General features: G+C 36.6%; 1 protein-coding gene across 2 annotated transcripts in view; it reads right to left on the bottom strand.

Annotated features, from left to right (window-relative positions):
* Positions 1-15,569, bottom strand: part of LOC137005109 (calcium-activated chloride channel regulator 1-like) — a 44,352-nt gene that overhangs the window by 10,965 nt on the left and 17,818 nt on the right. For both annotated transcript variants that reach the window (XM_067365890.1, XM_067365891.1), the window contains exons 2-9: positions 13,899-14,079; positions 13,542-13,679; positions 12,029-12,179; positions 11,818-11,923; positions 11,580-11,736; positions 11,240-11,467; positions 10,897-11,121; positions 10,625-10,805 (exon numbers count right to left, since the gene is read on the bottom strand). In XM_067365890.1, coding sequence (XP_067221991.1) covers positions 10,625-10,805; positions 10,897-11,121; positions 11,240-11,467; positions 11,580-11,736; positions 11,818-11,923; positions 12,029-12,179; positions 13,542-13,679; positions 13,899-14,042 — 1,330 coding nt within the window. In that variant the 5' untranslated portion in view covers positions 14,043-14,079. The remainder of the gene's footprint in view (positions 1-10,624; positions 10,806-10,896; positions 11,122-11,239; positions 11,468-11,579; positions 11,737-11,817; positions 11,924-12,028; positions 12,180-13,541; positions 13,680-13,898; positions 14,080-15,569) is intronic.

The raw sequence follows: 15,569 nt of genomic DNA, 5'->3' as shown, positions 1-15,569 counted from the left end.
TTAATGTTATAAAGTGATGAGAATATTTTTGGTGCGCCAAAAAAAACAAAATAATGACTTATTTAGTGATGGCCAATTTCAAAACACTTGTTTCAGGAAGATTCCGAGCATAATGAATCAGCGTATCGAATCATGATTCGGATCGCGTGTCAAACATCCAAACTGCTGAAATCACGTGACTTTGGCGCTCCAAACCGCTGATTCGATACACTGATTCATTATGCTCCATAGCTTCCTGAAGCAGTGTTTTGAAATCGGACATCACTAAATAATTAGTTATTTTGTTTTTTTTGGTGCACCAAAAATATTCTCGTCGCTTTATAATATTAATATTGAACCACTGTACTCACATGAACTGATTTAAAAATGTTTTTAGTACATTAATGGATCTTGAGAGAGGAAATGTCATTGCTGGCTATGCAGGCCTCACGGAGCCATCGGATTTCAACAAAAAAATATCTTAATTTGTGTTCCGAAGATTAACGAAGGTCTTACAGGTGTGGCACGAGGGTGAGTAATAAATGACAGAATTTTCATTTCTGGGTGAACTAACCCTTTAATTGTGGTTAATGTTAGTTAATACAAATCCAGCTGTTCATTGTTTGTTCATAGTTCACAGTGCATTAAAGGGATAGTTCACCCAAAAATGAAAATTTGATGTTTATCTGCTTACCCCCAGGGCATCCAAGATGTAGGTGTCTTTGTTTCTTCAGTAAAACACAAATTATTATTTTTAACTCCAACCGCTGCCGTCTATCAGTGGTATAATGCAAGTCAGCGGGGAACTTGGACTATAAGAGTAAATAAACATGACAGACAAATCCAAATGAAACCCTGCGGCTCGTGACGACACATTGATGTCTTAAGACACGAAACGATCGGTTTGTGCGAGAAACCGAACAGTATTTATATCATTTTTTACCTCTAATACACCACTATGTCCAACTGTGTTCATCACTCGATTCGTGAGGTCTGATCGCGCTCTGACAACAGCAGTGATGTCTCGCGCATATACTTCAATGAATGCTAGACATCAATGCCGTTGTCAGAGCGCGTGTTTTATTTACTCTTATAGTCCAAGTTCCCGCTGACTTGCATAATACCACTGACAGACGGCAGCGGTTGGAGTTAAAAATCATCATTTGTGTTCTACTGAAGAAACAAAGACACCTACATCTTGGATGCCCTGGGGGTAAGCAGATAAACATCAAATTTTCATTTTTGGGTGAACTATCCCTTTAACTAATGTTAACAAATACAACATTTGATTTTAAAGCTGCAGTCCTCAACTTTTTTTGGTTAAAAATTGTCCAAAATCAATTTTTGAGCAAGTACATAACCAGCCAGTGTTCAAAACTATCTCATTATCTTATCTCGATTCATAAGCTTGTAGTATTGTTTTATAATAAGAGCGACATGGTGGATTTCCACAGGAAATTTGAGCATGCAGCAGTTCGTCTGCGCGTCATTACGTCACGTCCATAAACAGAAAGGAAGGAGTCCCGTCGAGAGGCTAGTCGGTTCACGTGAGGATGCTGCTGGTAGCGGATCATTTATAGCCTTTTCTCACAGCAGCTGAAATAATTAAACTTATCATTTTGATGGCAGATTGTAATCCAGAAAGATCCAAATGACAATCATCAGTGACAACTGGAGATTCACCCGTAGTCAAAAGCAAAAGACTTTGGACTGTTGAGTGGCTACAGAAATTGAAATCTACAGGTAACGCTAATATACACTAAATACACAGTCACGCAGCTGTTTTAAACATTTACAATTTGAGAACAATATAACAATAATAATAATTTGCACGGTTGACGTGATCTGAGCTAAGCGATCGTTAGATTTAATCATCATTGGCAGCGCAATTTATTGTAGGCCTAATGCCTTTTTCCTCAGTTGGTCAGAACAAAGGTGGCAGATGTTACTTACTTGTTCAGATGACATTTTCCAGAGAAAATTCTTATTTTGGTCATATTTTCAAGACGTAGAATCTGTGATTCTGAAGTACAGTATCCACACCGGTGCGGTGACTGACAGCAAACATTAGATTCATCCGCGCTGACGAGCTGTGCTGAGGCACAACGCACTTACAGGTATCTGTTATGCATATGGCTGCAATTGCAGGTTTCAAACAGAGATGGCGACAAAGAGGAAAAATCGTGGACTGCAGCTTTAATAATGTATTAATAAATGCTGAAATTGACATTAATAGATTAAAATAAAAACTAAGATTTATAAAAACTTTAGAAGTATTGATAATTCTTAGTTCGTGTCAACTAAAGTAATTAACTAATGAAACCTTATTGCAAAGTGTTACAGAGATCTTATTCTTTAATGCAGTCAAAAGCACACAGCAATGAAAGGGTTAAACTCTAAACCATCAAGAGTGTAACTGACACATAGAGAGAGAGAGAGAGAGAGAGAGAGAGAGAGAGAGAGAGAGAGAGAGAGAGAGAGAGAGAGAGAGAGTTAAAAAAAACTAAACTGTGACAGGAAGTTGTTTTTTGATCACGTCTAAATATATATCCAAATGCAAAACACCGTTCTACGCATGATCAACCCTGTTGAAAATAAGCATATGCTGCCATCTAGTGGATATACTATGTATTATTTGATTAATCTGCCTAATTTAACATGCATTAATTGAAAAAAATGGAATGTTTATTTCTAATATATGTATTATTTTATATTTTATATAGAAATAAATGTTGTATCATTTATTGTTTATTAGATCTGAGACTTGTTTCCTTTTTTTGTCATTAATTTAATCCCTTGCCATGGCAACACCGTTCAAGATATCCAATATCCGTTCACAATTTAGCATCTTCAGTGTATTAGCATCATGTTGAAAAAGTTTGGTGTGAATCATATAAACCACCTAGGAAGAGTAATTAAAAATTCAGATTTTCACAAAATGAGAGTCACAAAACCCACATTCAAACAAAAATATCTGACTCTCTGCTGGTCAAAGCTAATGACTGTAAATTAGGAAATGTCCGGCTTGATAAGAACAATATATGTAGTGAGTTTGGTGACTGTAGGTAAAACTAACCACTCCATTTTTGTCAAAAGGTGGCGCTATAGAGCCCCTCCTCCACACCCATTTATAAAGCTTTTGCCCATATCTACTGGCCAACAACTGACATGTGTGTCAAGTTTTATGCAATCTGAAGTATGCTTAAAAACAGCCAAAAATATTATTAAAGTTTGACATGTTGCCATGGCATCAGTATCAATAATCCTTTCAGAGGTCTATATCTGCCATGTTTTGACATTATACTGATGAAGTTTGGATAGGGTCAAAATAAGATTTCAAAGCATTTTTGAAAGTGACACTTACTGCTGCCAGTTGGTGGTGCTGTGACTTTGACTCACAATAGTCACATCCCACCCTGCGTCCCAATGTCCATACTATCCATCCTGAATATTATGTGAGATGAAAATAAGTGTGTCCCAAAGCATAGTACGTTGGAAAGAGTATGCCAAAAGTCCCCGGATGGTCTACTATTTCCAGTAGATTTTCGAAGTGTGGATCCGTGCACACTATAAAGGCTAATATTTCCCACAACCCATTGCGCTTTGGACGAGGATTCAGTTCAGAACTACAAACGTGAGTAAAAAGTGTTAAAAACTACAAAACATGGCAGATATGTGCGGACGATGCTGAGAGGTTTGAGTGACTAATAATCAGTTCAACCTGATAGAAAATATTTATTTAATGTTATCCGTGTTATTTTTCATCTGCAAATACCAATGTGGACTTTTATAAATATCATTTTGGCCATTAACTTTTAAATGCATCATTATGCATTAATATGAGAGTTCTTCACATGAAGGACCAGCGACTGGAGATCAATGTGCTGCATTTCTCTCCGATACAGTAGGAAATTAGCTAAATGAAATGTGGAGGATGTAAGATGATTGACAGGCCAGTTTACGGTGACAGGATGTGACAGAGAGCAAAGACGCAATTGTATGACGTGATAGTATGTCCCAAAGCTTGTCTACTCTTTTGCTACAAACTCAAAAGTAAGTACTTCTTGTTCACAGAAAGAGTACATACTTTTAGGGCGTAGTATAAGTAGGTGAATAGGGACGCAGCACATGTGATTGGGCTCCTACAATGAACACACAACTGAAGCTCATCAAAATCAGTCAGTCAGTGCGTTCCAAACGGGATATATCACCCTCTGAAGGGCACTTCGGAGTGAAAATAATCATGGCCGCCATATTGAAGGGTCGTTTCAAACTGAAGTGCTCAAAGGCCCTGTCCCAAATAGCACACTTCATGTGGACTTTCGGTCTCATGGACTTAAATTGCACGTGCTCGCAGAGTCTACGAGTCCGTAGGCTGTCCCATTCAGAATTTTAATGCTCTGAAGTGTGCTCAGCAGCGCCCTTTTTGTGCCCTTGAAGCGGTCTTCCGCGAAGCCCGCATAGATGCAGGCTCCGCACACTTTAACTACCAAGGAATCCTTGCGAAATGCCAATCAGAAAACAGATATTTCGCTCAAGAGCAATTGATGACATGGCTGAGAAGAAAATATTTAAGTGTAGGTATCATTACGGTTTTTATGACCTAGGTGTACTTTTTACTAGTTGTTACCTACAGTTTATACAAACATTATGGTCATCGACCAGTGGTTGATATCTCATAATAATAGCGCATTGATAAATACGATCGCATTATGATTCATTAAATAAATAGAACCGAATGTCAGGGCTTTACTGAGTAATATGTAAACCTAGTATTTATATTTAAACCTGTAAATTAATCTGAAACTCACGCACATGTTTATTATGTGTTAAAATTGTAATCTTAGTTCAAATGGAACATTATGTATTATTACAACTGTATACATTATTTAAATAAGCATTTATATATTGTCTAATTCCCAGGTGGCATAAGCAAAAGCAGGCTGTGTAGTTGACATGGAGATAATATTTTGCAAAAGAAAAGAAACCTGTTCTTGATGCTAAATATTATCCACGAACCTGCAGCTCCTGTCAAAAAACAACCAGACCGTTATATTCTGAGTCTGTCCCAAAAATACCTCTCAATGCGCCCTCGTGGACTCGCACCAAGGGCCCTATAGGTCTGCACTACATGACGTCACCAAAGTGTGGACTCTGAGGAAGTCCACAAGTCCGGAGTGTGCCTTTTGGGACAGGGCCAAAATTGGCCACTTCAAAGGGACCTTCAGAATGAAGGATTTCGAAGGGTACATCTGATGGACACTTCGGGCCCCCATGATCCTGTGCACAGGGAAGTTCTTTGACATCACAGAATGGGTACGGAGGTTATAGGAGTTCGATTTTATCTATAAAGGTATGTATAGTATTTCTCTATACTACTGCAATATTTATACGAGTTAGATTTGGTACATTATTATAGTCAAAATGACTTTGTTCTTAAACAAAAATACTTTACAGATACATATTCCATTCAAATGTTTCAAATACATATACATTATGGTGCGATAAACCAAAAATAAATAAACTAACTTTAAACAAAGAGCGCAGCTTGCACAATCAACTCCTCCCTGATTGTCTTGTTAATATGACGCAAAAGTGCGTTCCAAAAGAAGATTTTTTTGACCCCTACACCCTTCATACCTTCGAAGCTCTCACTCCAGAGGGTAAACCCTTTGAAGGGATTGGGGCATAGGGATGAGCCCTTCCAAATGGAACGCAGGGACAGTATGCAGAACTTATAACCAGAGGTGGGAAGTCCAGGGGTCAGAGAGTAAAAGTCCTGCCATATTTTTATTCCACCCACTGAAGCATTAATGAGATAAATAAGTGATTAATTGAGTGATGATTGACCATTATTGAAGACACCTGATGATAACAAGCAGAATCACCAAAGGAGAAAATCACTATTTTTAAGTTACCATCATCGAGGTCAGGGTTTGTTTTAGTTGAGCTCTTGACCCTTAACTTTTTAATGTTAGATTTTGTTTGAACAGTTTTAACTGCCTTAAAACCAACCAGACAAACAAAGTTAGAAAATGATTAGATGGTGCTGGTTATGTTTTCACATAATTGTTATTTGATCTAAATCACTGAATTCATTTAGAGCCCAATCTCTGAGTTAGTTTACATTATTGATTACAGCAGCACAGTGATTCTACAGCAGATCAACAACTTTATGAATACAAATTTTGTTGTCCTTATCACAAAAAAAAAAAGAGTTTTTATTTTCGGCACACACAGACATCAAGAATCAGTGAGAATAAAGAAAATTACAGACAATTCAGCTCATAATTTATTCATACAGCAAAGCATGATGGGAGGCATGGATGAATTTTGATTGGTGGCACCCAGAATGCATTGCAACATGCTTTATTACTCTCACCACTGTTGAGATTCACAGACTGATTCTTGATGTCTGTGTGTTTAAATTCAAGTTGTTATTTTTTAATCAGATCTTTAAAAAATATATTTTTTTCATTGTAGAATCACAGTGCTGCTGTAATCAATAATGTAAATCTAACTAAGATTGGATCCTAAATGAGCTCATTGATTCAGATCACATAATGATTATGTGAAAACATAACCAACACCACCTGATAATCTTTTAACTTTGCTTGTCGGGATGGTTTGAATGCAGTTAAAACTGCCCAAACAAAATCTAATGTTAAAATGTCAAGGGTTAAGAGCTCAACTAAAACAAACCCTGACCTCGATGATGGTAACTTAAAAATAGTGATTTTCTCCTTTGGTGATTCTGCTTGTTATCATCAGGTGTCTTCAATAATGGTCAATCATCACTCAATTAAACACTATTCGTTCAGTCGCACATGCGCAATGTTCTACAGGTTCTGTACTGTTAGTAGTAGTTCACCTGATGATTCAATTGATTAGTTCATTTCATGAGTCTTTCGGGTTTTGAGTCGTTCCTTAATCATGTGACAGACCCATAAGCTAAACCAATGCATTCTGAGCTGGAAAGAGAATTGATCAGTTCTTTTTATGAGTCTTTCGGGTTTTTGAGTCCTTCCTTAATCACGTGACAGACCCATACACTAACCAATTCTGTGTGACCCAAGCACATTATATTTATTAGTAAATAACTTTAACTCTCCAGTTTTATTTCAGTTTGTGTTACAACTGTTAAAGCTGAAGTTATCATAACCTTGATGTTTTAAACTAACATTAATAATTCAAATTCAAAATGTTATTTGCTTTTAATTTATGTCATTATATGTCCTTTTTGAGCAATCTTCTTATATATTAGACCAATATGTCAAGTCTGCCTAGGAAAAGCAATTATTGAATTCAAAATTGGAGTAAAAATGAACAAACTAGGCTATAAATACTTTGTATTGTAGGCTTGGATTATTATATTATTATATAGCCTAGTGTTTATTTACAGATAGACAGTCAAAAAGATAAATTAATCAATATTTTATTTATAACAGGGCTTTATTTATTTATAAAATAATAACACACCACAGATCCTCAAGAAACAGTAACAAATACATAGTGACTGAAATGTCAGAAATAGCATATGGATCTGTCACGTGATTAAGGAACGACTCAAAACCCGAAAGACTCATGAAGAGAACTAATCAATTCTCTTTCCGGCTCAGAATGCATTGGTTAGAGTATGGGTCTGTCACGTGATTTAGGAACGACTCAAAAACCCGAAAGACTCATGAAATGAACTAATCAATTCTCTTTGCGGCTCAGAATGCATTGGTTAGAGTATGGGTCTGTCACGTGATTTAGGAACGACTCAAAAACCCGAAAGACTCATGAAATGAACTAATCAATTCTCTTTGCGGCTCAGAATGCATTGGTTAGAGTATGGATCTGTCACGTGATTAAGGAACGACTCAAAAACCCGAAAGACTCATGAAATGAACTAATCAATTCTCTTTGCGGCTCAGAATGCATTGGTTGGAGTATGGATCTGTCACGTGATTTAGGAACGACTCAAAAACCCGAAAGACTCATGAAATGAACTAATCAATTCTCTTTGCGGCTCAGAATGCATTGGTTAGAGTATGGATCTGTCACGTGATTTAGGAACGACTCAAAAACCCGAAAGACTCATGAAATGAACTAATCAATTCTCTTTGCGGCTCAGAATGCATTGGTTAGAGTATGGATCTGTCACGTGATTTAGGAACGACTCAAAAACCCGAAAGACTCATGAAATGAACTAATCAATTCTCTTTGCGGCTCAGAATGCATTGGTTAGAGTATGGATCTGTCACGTGATTTAGGAACGACTCAAAAACCCGAAAGACTCATGAAATGAGCTAATCAATTCTCTTTGCGGCTCAGAATGCATTGGTTAGAGTATGGGTCTGTCACGTGATTAAGGAACGACTCAAAACCCGAAAGACTCATGAAGAGAACTAATCAATTCTCTTTCCGGCTCAGAATGCATTGGCTTAGTGTATGGGTCTGTCACGTGATTTAGGAACGACTCAAAAACCCGAAAGACTCATGAAATGAACTAATCAATTCTCTTTGCGGCTCAGAATGCATTGGTTAGAGTATGGATCTGTCACGTGATTTAGGAACGACTCAAAAACCCGAAAGACTCATGAAATGAGCTAATCAATTCTCTTTGCGGCTCAGAATGCATTGGTTAGAGTATGGGTCTGTCACGTGATTAAGGAACGACTCAAAACCCGAAAGACTCATGAAGAGAACTAATCAATTCTCTTTCCGGCTCAGAATGCATTGGCTTAGTGTATGGGTCTGTCACGTGATTTAGGAATCACTCAAAAACCCGAAAGACTCATGAAATGAACTAATCAATTCTCTTTGCGGCTCAGAATGCATTGGTTAGAGTATGGATCTGTCACGTGATTTAGGAACGACTCAAAAACCCGAAAGACTCATGAAATGAGCTAATCAATTCTCTTTGCGGCTCAGAATGCATTGGTTAGAGTATGGGTCTGTCACGTGATTAAGGAACGACTCAAAACCCGAAAGACTCATGAAGAGAACTAATCAATTCTCTTTCCGGCTCAGAATGCATTGGCTTAGTGTATGGGTCTGTCACGTGATTTAGGAATGACTCAAAAACCCGAAAGACTCATGAAATGAGCTAGTCAATTCTCTTTGCGGCTCAGAATGCATTGGTTAGAGTATGGATCTGTCACGTGATTTAGGAACGACTCAAAAACCCGAAAGACTCATGAAATGAGCTAATCAATTCTCTTTGTTTGCATAAGTAGTTTGCATAAGTAATAGATGTGTTGGGGAAGCAACACGTAACATTTTAATTACATTTTGCTAAAATGAACTAAATGAACGAAATGACTCGAAAAAAGATTTGTTCGTTTTGTTGAACGAGACTCAAAAGTCAGTCGGTAAAATGATCCGAACTTTCCATCACTACATAGATCTAAATGTAATGCAACACTTTTCACGATTAGTTAACCAGAGCTGTAATAGTAAAAACGCCCTAAAAGAGAGAGTAATACTTGGCTATTTCATATGCAAAGATGTCAGCCAATCACAGCAGTGGGTGTTTACACTGAAGTCTCACAGCAGACATGCCCCTTAAAACAGAGCTTTCAAACCAGAGGCTAAAATCAGGGTAGGAAAAATGCCTTTTATTTATAAATTATGACTATTTTGGATGTAAAAAGCATACTAACATTATAAGTGCACCCTAGGAAACATTCTAAAACAATAAACCAACACAGTTCATGACCCCTTTCATTTAAACCCTGTCCGGGAAACCGCCCCATCATGTTAAAACTAAATATTTCTCCAATTATTGTCACAGTGTGATTTTAAAATGCGTTAGACAAAAGAAACTGTGAGGAAAAAAATACTTATGTTTGGTTGCTTATTGTTATTGATTCATCTTATTATGCTGCATTTCACACATGTTGTATTGCTATGATGATGTATAAAATCCTGTCCTGCTTTGGTAATTTGAACATTTTCATTATCATGTAGAAAGTATTCAGGCAGTATCATGCGGACTCACGCAGACATCAAGATTCTGTGTTTGAACCTCAGCAATGGTGACAAATTTTTCAGATAAACATTAACTCTGAGCATCACAAAACAAGCTACTAAAGTCACAGAAAAGATTTTAATTCATTAAAGTTCTTTTATGGGTTGGGAAATGTTATTTGGTGGACCTTCAGGGAACATTCAGGATGTTCTGTGAATGTTTAGGGGACTATTACTATAGGACGTTCTGTTAACTTCCCAAATGTCTTCTCTCTAACGTTCTTGCGCAACCATAAAATAACCAAAATAGAATGTCCCCCTAAAGTCATATCGGGAATGTTATTAAATGATCAACAGAGGACCATGTGGGAACGTTCTGTTAATGTCCCAAATGTCCTATTTGTAACGTTGTTTTTTGACCATAAAATAACCAAAATGGAACATCCCCCTAAAGTCACATAAGGAACCTTGAACTGCAGCACTTTCATTACCAAAAGAGGATGTTTTAGGAATGTCCCAAATGTTCTGTAAATGTTCTGAATTTTTGTCACCTTTAGAGAACTTTTAGGGAATGTTGCGCAAGGTCCTGAGAATATCACCTTCTGTGTGGGAAGTAAGTAGACTCATACATTTTTAATTTTGACTTTTTCTGTAACATTGTACGTCATTACGTGATGATGGTACTTACCAGTTTTGTCAGCCATTTCCCTCAGTGCTTTATCTGCTTTATCACCCAAAGCTATTGTGTGTATAATGGCGCCACTTTCAATTGCAGCTGGAACACAACTATTAATGTCATCCGTCGCTTCACCATCTGTCAGAAAAATGATTTCATCTCCTGTCTCATCCCCATTGTCATTTTTGAGTACCTTTAAGTTTTGAAGACAAATACAGAATATTGGTATAAAACAAACTGTAGGCTATATACTTAACACATCATAAACATGATCAATATTGCACCTGTAAGCCTAGGGTGAGTCCTTTACAAATGTATGTCCCTCCATCTGCTACTTTTGGCAACAATTTGAAGAGTTTCTCTCGTGTGGATTCACTGTCAATAGTAGTCAAGGGGCTCAGAGTAGAAGCATCAGTACTAAAGGTTACAATTCCAACACTGGCTTGATCCTCAATGATGGTCTGCAGGAAATGTGTGGCAGCCTGCTGCTGTCGGAGAATTCTGGAGCCCTAGAAAATGGGTGCAATAAAAAAATCTTTTAAAATGATTAAGATCATATCAGAGCATTGAAGGTTATAATAATTGGAAGCATCTTTGTTTTCAAGTAAAGTTAATGTTATGGCATACATGCATGCTTCCTGAGACATCGAGGACGAGACAAACAACCCGATGCTTTCGCTGCACAACTTTGAAAGTTGGCGCTGGTGGAGAGGACAGCAGTGGTTTCAGAGAACGAAGTGCGTCTTTATCAACAGAATCCTCAAATATCACAGTCCGTGTTGCTTTGCCACATTTTTTGTTTTGCAAGTTTTGGGCTTCATAATTGTGCTCGTTTTCACGACAAAAAGTGCTCACCTGAAACCAAATATTTAGAATAATTACTTTATTCTGTATCTTGCATGAAATGCACTGCAAATGGTCAAAGATACATTTTGCATGTGTGGGGACATGTAAAATCTGTACTTACAGAATCCAGGCTTGGAAAGAACATTATAGAGCTGTCTGTGTTTTGATATTTGTTAGGAAAAAACTTGCACCCTTTAGTCAGTAGTAAAGTTTGTGGATCAATGTGGCACGGTTGAAGTGATTCATCATAAAACTGACCTTTAATGTTTTTGCTACACCTAAAGATAAGCAGGAAATCAATGATTGAGATAATTTACAATGACTTTTAAAAAATATTCTTTTTTATTAAGTTTTATGACCTTGTAGCTTCAATACGGCCATTAGATTGGTAGAATGGATTTGTTTCACTGTATTCATCATACACGCCCCATCTCAGATGAGCCCATTCATGAACCAAGACCTTTCCTGCAAACAAACAAGCAAACAAACATTCTTGTTAATAAAACAGTTAATGAAACAGATTACTAGATTAACCTGGATAAATGTTGAAGGATAACAAATGACATTCACCTCTTGACCCATAAGTCTTAGTGAGTGTATCGTCTCTGAGGAAGTTTGGGGTGAAATGAATGAACAGAGCCTCAGCTCCACATTCACCATATTGAAGAGTGTAGGGTTCATCACCATATGCTGGATTAGCATTATCAATTCTTATGTTTGCCTGCATTTCACATTGAAATTGTCAGCAGTATGTTAATGAAATGAGTAAACAGTACCCAGATAGCAAACAATGATCAAAACAATGTTAAATCAATGTTAATGTGTCAACGTTAACCGCATTGAATCAATATCACTTTTGCACCCGCTAATAATGTTGAATAAATGTTGAAATTTCAACAAAAAATCTATGGAAATGGCATTGATGTTGCTTCAACATCATGCTTGCACTCGCAGAAAATTAAACAACTATGTTGATGTTTTATTGAAAATGTTGGTCACCATTTTGGTGGTCAGTGTTTCCTTTAGTTGTGCAGTTTGACTCTTGGTTTTTTGTGAGAGTTTGTGGTCTTTGTAACAGTGTTTACCAAAGCACATAATTTGTTGCAAAGAAAAACAGAAACAAAATGATCCAATAATATAGTTTTCTGCCTCATAAAACAGAGTAGTTTTTTAATCTTGTTCCTGACCAAAAGTGGTTAATATTTGTTATTAAAATATTATGGTCACCAATAATATTTTCTTGCCACAGATCATTTTTTAAAAAATACATTAGGGGAAAAAAACTTTTGACACACACAGACATCAAGAATCAACATATGAATCTCAACAATGGTGACATCCTTCATGGCGCAATGCATGCTGGGAGCCATCAAAGTATACAACTCATGACTCCCGGCATGCATTGCGGCATGAAGCATGTCACCATTGTTGAGATTCATATGCTGATTCTTGATGTCTGTGTGTCTAAAGGTTTTATGCACTTTAAACGTAACAATTCAGAATGTCTGATCTGCAGAAATAAAATATCATTGGTGAATGTAACTTATTAAAAACAAATGCACACTTTTGGTCAGGAGTACAATTAGAAAATGTTTTTGCTGCTGATGATGTAAACTATATCACTCAATAACTTTTGCTTCTGGTGTCTTTGCAACAAATTATAATTTTAATAAACACTGTTACAAAGACCACAGACTCACATGAAAAGCCAAGAGTCAAACTGCCCAACTAAAGGAAACACTGACCACCAAAATGGTGACCAAACATTTTCAATAAAACATCAACATCTAAACCTCTGTTAATTCTCAAAAAGAACTTCTGCTGAGATCTTGAGAGATTCAATGTCTTATTTTATCTTCAGTTGATTACAGGCTGTGTGGTTTTAAGTCAGTTGTAGTTGTGTTTCATTTTCTGAGAGTGCAAGCATGATGTTGAACCAACATCAATGCCATTACCATTGATTTCTAGTTGAAATTTCAACAATTTTGAACATTAATTGTGGGTCATTGTTCGAAAATTTGATCATTGTTTGTTATCTGGGTAATATTTGACACATAAGATACAATGGCATAATTATCTGTACCTTTTCATAGGACTCTGTTCTTGCTTTGGTAAATTCCGTACTATTCCAGTGGGGTGGAACGAGTATTGTGGCTTCTTTGAAAAAAACCTTTTTATCCAATGCTTGATGAAGATGAATCGACCCTTTAGTGACCATGTCCTGTCAGAAGGAAGAAAAAAAACTCAAAATGTGTGGTACAGTATTTATAAAAATAATTATACTTTAATTTATTAATTCACAGATACTATCAATTAAACTTGATTTATATATTTCTTTTTAAGATTTTCTTGAAAACTGCAACAAAGTATTATCTTTCACAAAATTCACTAAAACCATTCATGCACATTTTGTTAAATAGACAAAAAAGTATATTTTTACCTTGATTTTATCAATGAGTGTGTTATCCTGTGGTACTCTTGAACTGATTGCAATGGTAACATCAACATAACCATTTCCATCTAGTTTGATTCCAGTGGAGGAAGACAGCAACATCCATAAGACCATCACTGTTCTTGAGTCCATAGCTGTAGAGTTTAGATCAACAGAAATTCCCGAAACCCTGTTTAGAACAATTTAAAAAATGATCTTGAGGGGTCTGATCAGAGAGGTGAAGGGGTGGATTCTGGAATCCACTGCTGCTTCAATACATGTGTTTTAAGTTATTAATCAACATTTATCTTTCTGTTAAATTATTTGAATGACTTCTTCAACGTATATTAAAGCATTTATTTTCCTTTTCAAACACTAGAAAATAATTTTGAATATTGTTATCAGTATGTTTTGGGAAAGTTTCCTGCTCAGAGCAGAGCTCAGATCAACTTCAACCTTGAAGAAGCTGTGAATCATGTGTATCTGTGTATGTGCGCTAAGTGTTCTGTGCAGGTCCTTTGTACTGGTGGACAACTGGCACAATGTCATGACCCCAAAAGGACACCCAGTACCTAAATCCAGAGTCCCCTCATCAGTATCCTGACGAATGGAGATATGCTTCAGACTATCTGTCCATGTGTGGAAGATTACCAAATTTGTCTATTTTTCTTAGCCAATTAGAATCATTCAAGCTGAAGTAATGACATAGTTAGTAGACTCTGCTAGAGTATATATAAATTTTACATTCCCAGAACATTCTCAGAACGTCCCCACTGGTGTTAGGGACGTTGACTAATAACGTTCCCAGTACGAAATGTTCTCAGCTAAACTAACTAACAAAAGTGGCTGTTCAAACAAAAACTATTTTTTTTAAATGTCCAACAAAAAAAAGCTCTTTACAGATAATTCCTGGATTAATATTACAAAACCTTTTCTTTAAAATGCAAATCTATTGCAATAAATCATTAATTGACAACAGCACATGTATGAGCTAATGTAACTGCTGTATCACTGCATCAGCAACTACACAGTTAGTGCAATCTTTAAATAAAGCTACATGCAGCAGAACATCAGTTTTTTCTGGGATCATCACTGACTGAAGCACAGGCTCTACTCTCCAGCACAATGGTAACCTCACAAACACAGATAACAGAAAGAGAACATTAAACACTAACAGACTGCTCAACAGGTACTGGTCATATAATTAGAATATCATCAAAAGGTTGATTTATTTCACTAATTCCATTCAAAAAGTGAAACTTGTATATTATATCCATTCATTACACACAGACTGATATATTTCAAATGTTTATTTCTTTTAATTTTGATGATTATAACTGACAACTAAGGAGAATCCCAAATTCAGTATCTCAGAAAATCAGAATATTGTGAAAAGGTTCAATATTGAAGACACCTGGTGCCACACTCTAATCAGCTAATTAACTCAAAACACCTGCAAAGGACTTTAAATGGTCTCTCAGTCTAGTTCTGTAGGCTAAACAATCATGGGGAAGACTGCTGACTTGACGGTTGTCCAAAAGACAACCATTGACACCTTACAAGGAGGGCAAGACACAAAAGGTCATTGCAAAAGAGGCTGGCTGTTCACAGATCTCTTTGTCCAAGCATATTAATTGAGAGACGAAGGGAAGGAAAAGATGTGGTAGAAAAAAGTGTACA

This window comes from Chanodichthys erythropterus, chromosome 17 (genome assembly GCF_024489055.1).
Source record: "Chanodichthys erythropterus isolate Z2021 chromosome 17, ASM2448905v1, whole genome shotgun sequence".
In the NCBI taxonomy this organism is placed as follows: domain Eukaryota; kingdom Metazoa; phylum Chordata; class Actinopteri; order Cypriniformes; family Xenocyprididae; genus Chanodichthys; species Chanodichthys erythropterus.
Note: the sequence above shows the minus strand (reverse complement) of the source record. Positions and strands in the feature narration are given on the sequence as shown.